The sequence below is a fragment of the Leishmania major genome, chromosome 21 (assembly GCF_000002725.2).
Source record: "Leishmania major strain Friedlin complete genome, chromosome 21".
Taxonomy (NCBI): domain Eukaryota; phylum Euglenozoa; class Kinetoplastea; order Trypanosomatida; family Trypanosomatidae; genus Leishmania; species Leishmania major.
The window spans coordinates 238,059-252,604 of NC_007262.2; the positions used below are offsets into that span (position 1 = coordinate 238,059).

Consider the following 14,546-nt stretch of genomic DNA (forward strand, 5'->3'; position numbering starts at 1 on the left):
CCTCTTCTGTCCCCCTTTTCAGCACTCCTTGCTCTGGTTGTAGAGCAGCTCGCACTCTTTTGCTTTTCTCCTCCATCCCTCGCTCTTTCGGCTTTGCGGCTGAGGGGATACAAGTGAGTTCATTGAAAGTTACACAGGCCGCGGTGAACCATGGCGGACAACGAGTGGAAGGGAGCCAGCTTCAAGCAGGATGAGGACCATTCTGCGGAGACGGCAAAGCTGCTAGAGCGGGTGAACGCGACAACGATACCTGTGCTTCTTCGCAGCAGCAACGCAAAACTGGGTGACATCGTCGCTGAACTGCTTGCGCTGGAAAAGGTGTCCCGTCTCGGCGGCGATGCTGCCTCTACGAAGCTGCTGGCGGTGGAGGTGCTGCGCATCTACCGCACGCAAAATGAACTGGACCTAATGCTCGAAACACTGGACATGCTCATGAAAAAGCGCGGCCAGACCAAGCAGGCTCAGAGCGCCATGATCGCCGAGTGCGCAATCGTCCTGACGGACGACTCCTTGGCGAAGGAGAAGCAGGAGGAGGTGCTCGAGCGCCTGGCGTACGTGACGGAGAACAAGATCCATGTCGAGCTGGAGCATGCACGTTTCACGATTGAGCTGGCAACGCTTCATGAGGCGGCTGGCCGCAAGCGCTCCGCGTGCGATATGCTGCGTACGCTGCACATCGAAACCATCACAAACATGCCGCGCTTAGAGAAGCTGGAGGCGCTGAATCAACAGATCCGCCTCTGCTTAGAGCTGGAGGACTACGACCACATCCCTCTTGTGTCAAGAAAAATCAACCATCGCGGTCTTGGCCGCGACGAGGCCCAGCAGCAGAAGCTCAAGTACTTTGAGCTCATGCGCGCATACTATGCACACAAGGAGTCCTTCTTTAACGTTGGCCGGTGCTGGTACGAGACGTATAACACCGTGAAGAGCACCGATGACAAGCTGTCTGCCTTGAGCAACATGGTGGTGCACTACCTCATCGCCGAGAATGCCACCGCGAAGGAAATCGAGGACTTAGCGGAGTGCACGGCGTTTGCACCTGCCACCAAGCTGCATGACCGTGTTGCAGCTCTTTCAACCATTAGCGAGAAGCTGAGGAGCGACCTGGAGGACATCCCGCAGCTGTACGCACTTCTGCAGCGCTTCAACAGTATTGAGCTGATTCAGGAGAGGGTCTCTTCGGAGGTGGAGTTGCTGTGCCAGACCCACCCCGAGCTGGCTCCGTACCCGACGCGTCAAGAATTGCTCAGCAACCGCTGCAGCGAGCACGACATCATGGTCATTGCCCGCTTCTACACCCGCATCCCACTCAAGCGTCTTGCGGAGCTGGTGCATCTGTCGCCAGAGCATACGGAGATGTTCATCATGACAATGGTCACGAACAAGACGTTGTACGCGAAGATGGACCGTGTGGATGAGCTGGTGGTGTTCGAGGCGCGAAAGAACACGACGGAGGTCGTTGCGTCGTGGAACGACTCGGTCGAACGCAGCGTGGCACTGCTCGACAAGGCATCACACCTCATTACAAAGGAGCGGATGCTGCACAACCTTGCCTCGCGGAAAGTCCACTAGAGAAGGTGAGCTAGGGATGGTGCAGCGGGTGCACATGTGTATGTATGTGTGTGTGTGTGTGTGTGCATTTGTGTTGTCGATATCACGTGCGCTCACGATGCCTCTCTTATCTGTAGTGCACAGTCGGAGGCTCCTGCCACTTTCGCCGTGGATGGAATCTGCGTGATCGGTTTCGAACGCTCCGACTCTTTTGCCTCCCTCCCAACAGGAGTAGTGGGCGCTTATTTTACCTCTCTTGTGCAACGAGCAAGGCGTGGCCGCTTTTGGGGAGTGAGAACACGATGCGTTGTTGACTGCGTCTCTCTCTCTCTCTCTCTGCAACCTCCTTCCCTTCCAGATGCTCCGTAGGGCGCTCTGCGCTTCTTCTACTATGTGTGTGGTTGCTGTGCGTGTGTGTGTGTGTGCGTTTACGCGTTTGTGTGAGCTCTGAAGTGGCCCTGCCTGGGTCGATCACATCTGTGGCCTGGAGGGAACAAAGAAGAAAAAGATAACAGTGAAAGACGGCGTTGGCCATCGAGCATGACATGCGGTGCGAAAGATTACTGGATCCACTATGGACAGTATGCGGACCATGTGGAGCTTACGGTGGATCTCCAGCATTATCCGAAGGTTTGATGCGCTTTTTGTCAGTTAGCAATGCGCGCCGTTGCTGCTCACCTGAGGAGCAGGGAAGACACTCTCGCGGTCCTTGTAGACTAGCGACGATGTAACGCGGAAGTGGATCAGATGGCGAAAGAGAAGGGGGAGAGCACTTCCCGACCATTGAGGCGAAATAACAGCCTTGATCTCACATGGAATGAAAAGTGGTCGTTTGGGATAAGTGCGCAGTATCCCAATTTGTTTTCTCCTCCGCCTTTTTCAAATCCTTTTCATCTCGTTACTGCCTCCACACGCTTTGCTTTCTCTGCGACGCGCTGCACATAATGCGACTCCCACACACGCCCACCCGCATTCCCACTCACACACAAACATAACCGTATACGCGTCAACACCAATTCTGTCGGTGAAACGACGACTGCCTGTACTTCTCGTCTCCCCTTCCGTGATATTCGCCTCGACACGCGCAGAATTGTCTCTTAGCTTCTTCTCAGCTTCTCTTTCTGTTTCGAGTCCATCCCGACATTCTCTCGCTCTGAAGGTTACTCGAGTTGAAGAACACATCTTTTCCTTTTTTACACTTTTCTCTTTCCCTCTTCTCCTTTCTGACATCCGCTCCCACATTCTGTATCGGCCGTTGACACTGCAGCGCGATAGACGCATCCAGTGACACTCCAAAAAATCACCGCGGAGCTGAGTGTGCCAGATTCTTCCTCCCTTTTTTCCGCTTAATATGGGAAAGAGGCATTCTCACACAGGCGACGGCGGCAACGACAATCAGCGGATTTGAACCAAGAGAAGCACTATCGTAGAAGTGCGAAGAAATTAAGTAGGAACAGCCCACGAGTGAAGGACAAGGACAGAACGCTGCAAAGACACTTGTTTTCCTTGGCCACTCGCTCACCGCAACTGTTCCTCTGTCACATCTCTACCTTCATTGCCCTTGTTCTGTCTGCGAATCCATTCACCACATTCGTTGTTGCATCCCCCCACCCCCGGGATACCCATTTAACATCGAACACCTCTCTCTGTTTCCCACTCCTCTTCAAACAGACCCCCCCTCCCCCTCCTTCCCCAGACCAACATACGCACAGACGTCTTTGCTGAGCTTCGACATCTTCTCTCCCCCTTTTCACCCTTCTTGTTTTCTAATTCTATAACTAACTAAGCGGAAAAGAGAACGGGGAAGAAGGAAAGGGAAACAGCAACTTCGAAAAAAAAAGTGTGCAAGAGAAAGACGAGAAGAGGCGAAGGATCAAAGTGAGGCAACGAAAAAAAAACGCAGAGAGTAACAGAAGGAAAGAGGGAAAGGAGGGGCAAGCAGGATTGGATTGTAGTGGCATCGAAGGCACCTGAGCAAGATAGAACTGTACATCGATATATAGATAGACACGCACATAAAGAAGAGGACGTTTTCTGCTCGGCTTCTTGTCTTTGTGTCCTGTCTTCTTGTCTTTTTTTTTCCTGACGCCACTTACCCTTTTTGCTTTTCCGCCTTCCTTTTTTTTTTGGTGTTGTTCTCTCTCTCTCTCTCTTCCTGGCCTGTCTTTTTATTGTCTGTTTCCTTCTCTTTGTATCTGCATCGTCTTCTATCCAGTATATATATATATATATTATTTCGTTGGCGCTACTCCTCGTTTTTTTGTTTTTCACTGTTTCGATTGCGTCCTTTTCAAAATTATCCCCCCTCATCTTCCTGCCTCTCTGCTTCAGGAACAAAAAAAAAGAAAACTGACACACAAACACTTGCAGAATAAGCAAAGGTGTCTTTTTTTCTGTTTCTTGTCGTTGCCTTGTTTGTGTCTGACTTTTTTTTGTTGGTGGCATCCTGCGTTGACCATAAACAGACGCAAGTGCACACATACAGGGAGACCTTCCTCGTTCATATTATCAATTTTTGTTTCGTTACTTTCAATGTGAGTAGATACAAAAAAGGGACAAAACACAGGCTGTTGACGTGATACACGCCAGAGAGAACCTATAAATAGTCACACACACACATACACACACACACAGTTGCCGACGCGTTCACATACGCACGTTGTATCACCCCCTTTTCTTGGATCACACTGCATTTCCGTTGGTCTGGTGAGCTGCGCTGCGAATGAGCTATTCGACCCATCTGCGAGAGCCAGCACCCTTTGCGGGGCCTTCCTTAGGCTCAAAGGGGAAGGGCGACGACTTCCAGCACCCGTTAGGCGGAGAAACGTGTAACGGGTACACGGCGACCGAGGAGGGAAGCGCGGCACCTACCGCGGAGGTGAGTGAGGAAAAGCACAGCTCCAGCGCCAGCTCAGATTACAAGAAGGAAGATGAGAAGTGGATCTGGGTGCTGGACCCGATGACCCGCAAGCTGCGGGTGCCGCTGCACTTGCTTGTTCCCACCCACGCCACCTCGACGCCTGGAACGGTGCCGTCGCTGTGCATAGCTTTCTTGGAAGGCCGGTGCCGCCATGCTTGGTGCCGCCAGGCGCACGTGGTGCCGTCTGCTATCCCGCAGCTGCGCTACGAGGCGCTGAGCTCACCCACGTGCTGCCACTTCCACCAAGACCCGCAGGACATCTCGATGCTGAAAAACCACTTCAAGTACGTTCTCATAACTGGCAACGGTGGCAGCAACGAGCTGATTCCTGCGGACCGTGTGGCGTGCACAGTCGGGCTGCGCCGCTACTTGGTGCACAACGTCCCAAAGAAGTCCGCTTGCGCGTCCATCAATGCGGCAGAGAAGCGATCGGTACCCGATGAGAACGATATTCTTGAGCTGCCGGCGAAGTTCATTTGCCGTCTGCACTTAGCGCATCGCTGCCGGTACCTGGACGACTGCAACAATATCCACATTTGCCGCGAGTTTGAAGTCCGCCTGCAACCGCCTCCGCAGATCCTGAGCTCGCTCAACTCCGTCACCACCTCGACGCGCACGGTGAGCATCAGTGACACCTGCTACACCGTCACCCCGCTGGCGGTTGGCGACGTGAGCGACGACGATTTCAACGCCATAGCTGAGGCGAAAAGGATCAACCACCGTAACGCCAGCACGCCTGCTTCCGCAACCTTTAAGAGTGCCATCCCGCCATACGACGCGGCCCTTGGCGGCAGCAGTGAAAACGGCAGCCCTATGCCTTACTCCGGCGCTGGTGGTGCCTTCCCGCCGTTCCCGGATTATCGTGGCGCACTACGCACGCCCAATACCAGTGCGGTGACCCCGCCGTCGGGGAAGTCACCAGCCTTCCTGCACGTAGAGTCTCCGTCGCAGATACCGCCAGGCGGCTTCGGCTTTGGTGGCCACCTGCGTGTGTACGATGTGCGTCCCAAAAATCAGTCCGACACGGTGACACCCAGCTGTACCAACAGCCCGGCGATGAATCCCAATACACAGGAGAAGAACGGTGCGGGCGGAAAGATCGCCCCGCCCAAGTACACAGATGGTGCATCTCCCCCGGCCATGGCGTCCCGCTCCAACGGGATGAGCGGAAGCGGCTGCGCGAGCAGCCGCACAGAAGGCGGCATGAGTCTCGCGACGAGCGAGGCCAACACTCCCTTGGCTACCGGCGGATACAGCATTATATCCGGGCGGACCGCTGTCACAACGAGGAAGTAGCCGAACTCCTGACTGCGCGGCATACACTGTGTGCGCGTGGCTGGCTCGTATTCACTGGTACTGCTTTTTTTTTTCACGCCTTCCTGTCCGTTACTTGCTCTTGGGGGCCCTATCAAGTCCGTCTCACTTTCGTCCTCACATCACTTCTCTCAACGGCTCCGCTGCTGCGACTGCTGCCAAAGACCGCCTTTAAGAGGTAGAAAGCAAGAAGATGGTACGGAAGAGGGGGAGAGATCAGTCAGCTTCCATGCAAGTCAGTTCTCTCTAACTCCTGGGCTCGACGTTCTGTTATTGCTTTGCTTTACCTCCCCCTTTTCCCGTCTTGTTATGTTGGTGGTAATGGTTCACACGTGTCTTTCCTTCGTTTTCCTTTTTCGACCTCCCCCTTTTTTTTCCATTGCGCCCTCGACGAATGTACGACTTCCTCTCACGCGTCAGCTCTGCTGATATCCATCGAACAGCACGAGTGCACCCCTCCCTCCCTCCCCATCCAGTGCCTTCTTTCGCCTCTCCCGTAAATGGAACATTTGGGGGGGGGTGGAGAGGTCGTGGTGCCGCGCGTATATTGTGTGCCTTTGTGTCAGTGTGCGAATGTCTAAGCATGTGTGTGTGTGTGTGTGTGCTCTGCGCATGCGGGATAACAGCATCGGGAGTACCGTGCGAAGGGTCGTCATCTACGTTTCCCATAGATTGCCTATCTTTGCTTTATTTTTCACCTCCTTTGTTTCCTGTTCTTTCTCTCCCCCCTCCCTCCGGTGACCGCACTTCAAACTTCTCTGCGTTTTCCGCTTTTCTTTTAGGTGCCCATTGCACCACCTGCCACTCTCTCTCTCTCTCTCTCTTTTGTATGCGTTGCATTGCTGCGTGCACCTCGAATTGTTCTTCTTTGCCCTCCCCATCGAAACGAAACCAGCATGTAGTAAGTAATCGATTAATGCATACACCAAAAGCGGCAGAACTCGTGAGGAGCCGGGGATGACGAAGGCCCAGCTCTCTAGGCAAGTAGGAAGAGCAAGCGCACCGAAGACCAAACCATTGAATGCAAACACACAAGAAGATGATGTTTGAGGGTGCTGAATGCGTACAAAAAGAGGAGTGGGTTTCAGAGGCTGTATCAACTTAATCGATTTTCTTCTGCTGTTTTATCATCTTTTCAAGGCCTTGATAACGGGGAACACCTCAGCGCGTGGCACCTCAGAGTCCAGTGCCCTCTCCGTGGGAAAGCCGGGCGGCCTCCTTCCCCATCTCCTGCCAAGTGCCCAGCCGCTTGTGGTGGTGACGGGGTCAGGTGCCTACGCCGCAGGGGGGGGTCAGAGCGATGTATCGCTGCTGGTGCCGGCGGTGGGGTCCTGGACGACGTTGCGTCGGAGTGGCCTGCGACAGTGAGGCAGATCTTCGCCATCCACGTAATGGGTAGAGCGTCATCGTGACCCGAGCGTCTCCCACCCACCCCCGGGCCCTCGCACCGCCCACTGGTGTGGGGGGCTCCTGGGCGCCACCGCGAGGGGGATGCACCCGGTGGCGGCCGGCATGGTGGGCGCGGCTGCGCGGCGACCCGCGAGGCACGGGTTGTGGGCGTGGGTGGGGGCAGGGGCCGTGCTGTCCGATGGCTGGGTCGGCGCATTGCTGTGGCGCGTGTGTGTCTACGGCTGCCATCGGGCCACGCGAGGTTGGGCCTGCGACGGAGGAGGAGGCGTAGAGAGGCATTCGACCTCGTGTTGCATGGAAGAATGGGTATATGAGAAAAAAAATCTATGCTTTTCTTTTTATCTTTTCTTTGAGTTTTTGCAGGTGCACGGCCTGTAGGATGGCGTGCTTACGGTTGTCAAGTTTTCCGCCTCACTCTCTGTCGCTCTCGTCTTTTTTTTTCTTGTTATCTCCAAGCCCTGTTTTTTCCTCTTTAGCACCGAATACGTTGTCACTTTTCAGGTGCATGCGGCGGGATGTGGTGATAGTTGTGCGAGTGGCGTTGGGTGTGTGTATGTGACTGTCCATGTGCGTGTGTGCGCAGCCCTATGCTGCCGCTGTTATTGCTTTCATTTGTTTCTTTTTCCTCTTTGTCATGTCTCTCTGACGCCCCAGACACCCACTGCCCCAACATGCAATATTGCCACTCCTGTGAGCAGCGAAACGGAACAAAACGAAGGGAGAGAACGTGCGAAGGGTTTGATGGCGTTGAGCGTTTCTCCGCTGACGTTGTCCTTTTACATTGTTCTTCGCGGGTTCTCATTTTTATTATCAACACTGTTAATTAATAATTGAAGAAAGAGGGGTGGAGAGGGATGGAGGGGAGGGGCAGAGAGTCACCCAGAGGAGCAGTTGAACTTTAGAGTGCATGTCTGATAGAGACGACTCAGAGCAGGAGGAGGAACCGGAGCAACGCGCGAGCGAGCAAGTGGGAGGCCATTGTTTCGTAAAAGTGGATCCCGCACCGTCATCGTTTCTTTCTTATTGCAATGCGATTTACGACATCACTTGCGACTGCTACTACAGCTACCAATTAAGATCTCTCTTTGCCTTCGTTTTTTGTTTTGTCTTTCTGTCGTTTCACTTTTGGTATGGTCGTCTTCTTTCCCCTTCTCCCCTGGTGTGCTACGATGCTTTCATTTGTGTGGCTGCGTGTGTTCTTTGTGTATGTATGTCCATGTCTACGTCCTGGGTTCAGCTGTTTCGTTCGTTTTTCCCTTTTTTTGTGGTTTCCTACTTTGATGTCCTGTCTTGCTCTTTCTCTCTCTCGTGCTGTCTTATGTACGCAAAAGAAGAGTAGAAAACCAAGAAGGTAGTTTTCGAAACCCACCTACCTACCTACCCACACACGCACACGGGCGGAAAGGGAGGCACAGTGTCGTACCTGTCTGCTGTGGCGACGGAAGCTCGCTACGTGTCGTCTACGCCTCTCGACTCGTGTGCCTTGTTGGGCGTGTGTGGCTGCTCATCGATGCCTCTACTTCTCTGCGTAACATGCAAGAGGCCAAGAGGAAGTACTGGGGTGAGCGATGTGGATGCTCGGCTGCTTGGTGACGAGCGACTCAGAGGACCCGACGTAGTGAAGTTACGGAAGCAGTTGATGAGTGTCTCCAAAGGGGCACGCGCTTGAACTGTTGGTGAAGGCTGCAAAGAAGGTCAAGGGTTCCCCTTCCCCACGGCCCTGCATCCGCGTCGGTTGAGCACGCAATTTAAGTGAAATCTCTCTTGCACTTCTCCTTTCTGCCTTCACCCATCTGGCTCCCGTGTCTCTGTATGGATGTATATTGTTTTCGACGCCTGCTTCATCACTCAGCACACACACACACACACACAAACACAACCAGATACACTGTACTTATGCCACCACGTTCTCCCCGCACACGCGAGCAACAAACAAAGCAACGAGAGCGAGAGGCCTAGCATCAGAGGCTGCAACACACGTCGAGCGTCTCACGAACAAAGTTCCCCCCTTCCCCCTCGGGTAAAGGCCGACATACAGAGAGATGGTACGATACACAAGCGCCCACGCCGCTGTTTGACTTGCATGCCAGCATTCTTCTTTTTTTCGTTTCCATTCATCGATAATTTTTCCCTCCCACACGCAAGGTAGAGAGAGAGGGCGATACGACGTGCCAACTTATCTTGCTCACTCCACGGGTTGTTGCGCGCGGCACGACGTAGTTTGTATCAGCGATGGGTTGCCCTTCTCTCTCCTACACACATACACATGCAATACACAACATAGACGGTGAAGTATAGGAGATAGAGAAGCGTTGGAAGTAACAGAAAGCACAGCACTTAGAGTGATAAAGGGCGTGCAGGAGGAGGAGGGGGGAGGGAGGGAGGGAGGCGCCTGACCCGTCTCTCCATTTGAGCTGCACCAGCTCCCGATTCCTGTCGAGGCATATCGCATCTTTCGCGTCCTCATCTTTAGCCGAAGCTTGAGAGAGAATTCAACCCCTTTCCCAACCACTCTCCTGCGGAAGTGGCCGCCATGCGTGGGGAGGAGCTATCCCGTCGGTGTACTGTCCGACTTGTACAGCCTTTCGTTGACAGTGACGATGGCGAGGGTGACGATTTGGCTTTCCGGGCAGCGGTGACTGCAGTGCGGTCTACGACGCCGAGGGACCAGCTGGCATCGAGTTGCACGGCGTCGCAGCTGACCCCGATTCAGCTATCGAGATCTCGTGTCGGTGCTGGCGCCGACCACGCACCGTCCCTTAGCACATCACAGACACTGCCATCTTTTGCGTCTTCGCCGGAAGTGCGGCCGTCTTTCTCCACGCGCGCCGGGGGCCCTAGTGGCTCGAATCCGGCACCCCATATGCCCTCCGTCTCCTCCCCACACGGTCATCGTCCGCACGATGGAGGGGTGTCATCCGCCTCCTCTTCCGGTCAGCCGGTGTCGTCGTCCGTGGATCGGCTGGCGGCACTGTATCAGCAGTTTCAGATGTCTCAGCGGAGGGACTCGCATGCACCGCGGAGGGGCACCGCCGGCAGGTCACGTGAGGCAGTCATCCCCACGCCGGCCAGGCAAGAGGCGCCTGCTGCGCCTGTGCGCTTGTCTCGGCAGACCTCGAGGGGGGCTGCGAGCGGAGATAGTGGAGCGACTGACAAAGAGAAGCCAAACCGCATTGCTCCTGGCGGTGGCTCGTCAGCACCAGCCCGGGTGCCGCGGGCTGCGTCCAAGGGCGGTGGGGCCCACGTCGCGGTGGTGCGCGAGGATGTTTTGAAGGCGGAAGGCGGAGATTCACCGGCGCGGCGGACTCCAGCGCCTCTTCGCACAACAACATCTGCCTCTGTAAAGACGTCTACCTCCTCTCAACAAGGTGCCGAAGCGCCGCCACTATCCTCGTGTTCGCAGCCAACCAGGGTGACTGTGGCGCTGCCGTCCAGTTTGTCTGCTGCGGGTATCCCGGCATTGATGCACATTGCTGCTCGTGTGTGGGCAGCGCTGGGATTCCTCGAAATGCGCTGGGAAGGGAGGGCGGAGGAGATGTCACCTTATGCTACAGGGCCGTCCAGCCCCGAAGATGCCGAGTCGTTTCTGTGGGGGCTGGAAGAGTACTTGAGCTTTTACCGCGCAGGCTCGAAGGGCCCATCGGCGGCGGTGCTGGTAGAGGTCACGGCGCTCCTCCGCAACGGGCTGTGGCGCGTTCTCTTCAACGCCGTCTTCTACTGCCTCACCGTCCTTGACAAGCACCGACGTCGCCGTGGCCCGCTCTCATGCAGGGAGGCTGAGGTTCAAACTGGTGGCGCGGAGGACACGTACGAGGTGGTGTACTCGTCGTCGTCAGATGCGGACGGCGAGGATGCAAAGGAGGCCTCGCTGAGTCGTGAAGCGCCGGTACGGTTGGTGTGGAAGTACCCGGGTGAGTCAGACGAGGAGCGCCTGGCGCGCTGCGTGCGGGATCCTTTGCCACCTAACAGCCCCCTGTGGTCTGGGTTGCCCTCCGCCGCCTGGGAGCGAGAGGCAGACGGCGCTAGTATGCTGCACAGTGATCTCCACGATATCCAGCGACCGTCATCTCGATGCCCGCTCGATGAGGTCTATGGCGGCCGTCTGCGCACCGCCTTGCCCATCACTGACTGGTACTTGGTGTTGCGCTGCCTGGCCCAGGTGGGGTATCGGCGAGACGCCTTTTACCTGCAAACACCATTCGACGCTTCGCCGCAGGAGCTCGTCCTCGCTCTGCTATGGTTGACGCAGCGGTACAAGATGCTAGCAGTCGCTGAGTACGTGGAGTTGAACCGCCGGTACGCCTTCTTGCTTCAATACCACGTCAATGACGCGTTTCTGTACGGTTCTTCGGCGACCGGAGGCTCACCACGGCCTGCGTGCGCCACAGCGCGTGAGAGACTTCTCTATCACCTGTCACATGCCTCAGCGTGGCCACCCGTGAGCTTTGACGAGAACGCGACGATCGCCGCGCGTCTTGCCCAGCTCGAGCGTTGCTTAGGCAAGGCGACGTCTTCTGGTGGTCGTAGTGCTTCAGCGCAGCTGTGTGTGCCCACTGGTTCCTCTGCAGCGACGCTGCACGTGCGGCGCCTCATGGCGGTGCGGCGGCTCCTGGGACTCTCCTTCAACCGACTTCACCAGGCTTTGCAGCGTCAGGCGGAACAGGTCACCCTCCTTGGTCTCCACTCCCCACTCGATGCGCAGCTGTGCCGTGAGCACCATCACGCCCTGTACGAGGAAGTCACTGCAGGTCTCGCTCACGTGCAGGCAACGCAGCAGCGGCTGCAGACGGCGGCGGACAACCTCGCCAAGGCAGGGTCGCTTGTGGCGTTTCTTCTGCGGTACGAGGAGTCAACAGTGTCCGCGGAGGAGGTGCTTTTGGGACTGGAGGAGGACGACGCGACGTGGCTGTCTCACGGCGACCCAGCGGAAGGGGACGCGAGCGACACGGAGGCGACGCTGGCGAGAGGAAAGCGCAACGAAACAGAGGCCGATCGGTGGCGCCGTGCGGTGCGGCGTGGCAAGCTGCCCGTCTCGCAGTCAGCGCCAGAGCACGCCTCTGCAGCGCTCGCGACGTCAGCAGCCTCGCTTGCTCAAGCGATTTCGAGATTTCGAGCCGCCCACGTGAGAGCCACTCTCACTGAGACGTGGAGGCGACTGCTGCGGCGCAGTCACGTCGCGCCGCAGAAGGTTCCGCCGGAGAGCCTGCGCTTCTTGTTGGATACCGAGGCGCAGCAGGTGCAGGAAGCCCGCGTGCGAGAGAACATGAGATGTCGCTACTCTCTGCAAGCAGCCTTGGCTGCTGAGCTGGCAGTGCTTGGGTATCAGACTCAGCAGCGGCGCCACCATTGTCATTCTCACAGTTCTCCGCGGGGTGGGGACGGTGGCGCTGTGAGCTCAACGAATTTGGCGGAAGAGACGCGGACTGTGGATGACAGCAAGGACGTCGAGGCTCGACCTGTGCAAGTGGCGCTGCCGCCGCTGGACCTTGTCACCAACGCCGGCATCGCTTTTGCGCAGCTGCGGTCTGAAGAGACGGTCTATGGCTCGGTTACGCTGGGAAGCGCGGAGCTACAGCTGACGGAAGTGGGTGATCCAGCGGCAGGATCGACCACCTCAGCGCGCTTGGAGCTGGAGCGTCTGCAGGCCTGGGAGGAGCAGCTGGATGCCCAGCTAAGAGTACCGGCGGAAACGACCGCTCGCATGGAGTACTGCAAGGGGCTCTTGAACGCGCTGTACCATAAGTACGGCCTACGTATTGCCACACCCGTCGCGCAGAAGCCCCCCAGCCAGCTGTTGCCGAGTGCCAAGTGAAAGTTCATCTTGTGGATGAGGTGGATGCCTGTCCGCACACGCAGACAGGTGCATACATATACGTGTGGGTGCCCATGTACATGCGTGACATGAAACAGTCACAATGCGCGTGCGCCTGGTAAACAGAGGAGATTGCAACGGCGCAGGTGCGACGCACGCCCACGGACAAAAACGTTAGCGGCGTCGCAGAAGCGGCGTCACACGTTCCACTCTCCCGCTCAAAGAAAAATAAAGGGAACAACACCATTACACAGCTCGTTTGCACGTTTTCACGTCACTGGCATGCAACACGAGGTCGAATGCCTCTCTACGCCTCCTCCTCCGTCGCAGGCCCAACCTCGCGTGGCCCGATGGCAACCGTAGACACACACGCGCCACAGCAATGCGCCGACCCAGCCATCGGACAGCACGGCCCCTGCCCCCACCCACGCCCACAACCCGTGCCTCGCGGGTCGCCGCGCAGCCGCGCCCACCATGCCGGCCGCCACCGGGTGCATCCCCCTCGCGGTGGCGCCCAGGAGCCCCCCACACCAGTGGGCGGTGCGAGGGCCCGGGGGTGGGTGGGAGACGCTCGGGTCACGATGACGCTCTACCCATTACGTGGATGGCGAAGATCTGCCTCACTGTCGCAGGCCACTCCGACGCAACGTCGTCGAGGACCCCACCGCCGGCACCAGCAGCGATACATCGCTCTGACCCCCCCCCCCCTGCGGCGTAGGCACCAGACCCCGTCACCACCACAAGCCGTTCGGCACTTGGCAGGGGATGAGGAAGGAGGCCGCCCGGCTCTCCCACGGAGAGAGAGTGGGTGCACTGGTCCCTGAGGTGCCCCGCACTGAGAGGAATGTGCCCCTCCCCTGTCATCAGGTGGGCATTGATAGGAGAACAGGCGTACAGAAAGTTTTTACGGGTCGAGGCATGAAGAGAGGCGCAGTACAGGATGCTGCTGCTTCTTGTGCTCACGAACATCGGGACCACTGACAAGACAGAAGTTGCTCATCCGCACCTGGTGCGTCCCACCAGGGACTCTTCTCGCCCAAAGCCTCTCTTGTATCTGAGGGCAATGAGGGAAGAGGATGAGGTTGCCCCCTGGAGAATGCGTGTTTTCCGCCTGCAAAGCATCAGATCAGTGCATCTGCGAGCCTTCGCCGTCCTCTCCCCTTTTATCCTTCTCTGTTCTCATGCATCCTTACCTTGGGCCGTCCCTCTTTCCCTCTTTCCGCCGTCGTTCTCCCCGGTCACCACCACCGCTTGCGCTGCAGCTGCGTGTTGTACTCTTGCTGCTTTCGTCCACATACGCACATCCGCACCACAGCATACACGGGCACAGGAAGGAACTCAGTCAGTCTCTTCGCGTGTGCGCGAGTTAGGGAGCTTGTCTGTTCTCGTATTGAGGAGGCGCAAGTACTATACCTCTCCACCTGGCAACGAGTTCCCGTTGCCGTGGCCGAAGTCGCGCGACGTGCGTTTTTTGTTTCGTGGCTTCTTTCGCATTAACACGGCCACGCGCGCGCGCGCACACACACACACACACAC

General features: G+C 56.8%; 3 protein-coding genes across 3 annotated transcripts; all 3 read left to right on the forward strand.

Annotated features, from left to right (window-relative positions):
• Window positions 1–150: 150 nt before the first annotated feature.
• On the forward strand, window positions 151–1,575 carry LMJF_21_0760 (19S proteasome regulatory subunit; the record flags this gene model as incomplete). Its single annotated transcript, XM_001682959.1, has 1 exon — window positions 151–1,575. The coding sequence occupies one exon, from the start codon at window positions 151–153 to the stop codon at window positions 1,573–1,575; it is 1,425 nt and encodes a 474-aa protein (XP_001683011.1).
• A 2,701-nt stretch (window positions 1,576–4,276) lies between these two features.
• Window positions 4,277–5,770, forward strand: LMJF_21_0770 (conserved hypothetical protein; the record flags this gene model as incomplete). Its single annotated transcript, XM_001682960.1, has 1 exon — window positions 4,277–5,770. The coding sequence occupies one exon, from the start codon at window positions 4,277–4,279 to the stop codon at window positions 5,768–5,770; it is 1,494 nt and encodes a 497-aa protein (XP_001683012.1).
• A 4,891-nt stretch (window positions 5,771–10,661) lies between these two features.
• On the forward strand, window positions 10,662–13,010 carry LMJF_21_0780 (conserved hypothetical protein; the record flags this gene model as incomplete). Its single annotated transcript, XM_001682961.1, has 1 exon — window positions 10,662–13,010. The coding sequence occupies one exon, from the start codon at window positions 10,662–10,664 to the stop codon at window positions 13,008–13,010; it is 2,349 nt and encodes a 782-aa protein (XP_001683013.1).
• Window positions 13,011–14,546: the final 1,536 nt, after the last annotated feature.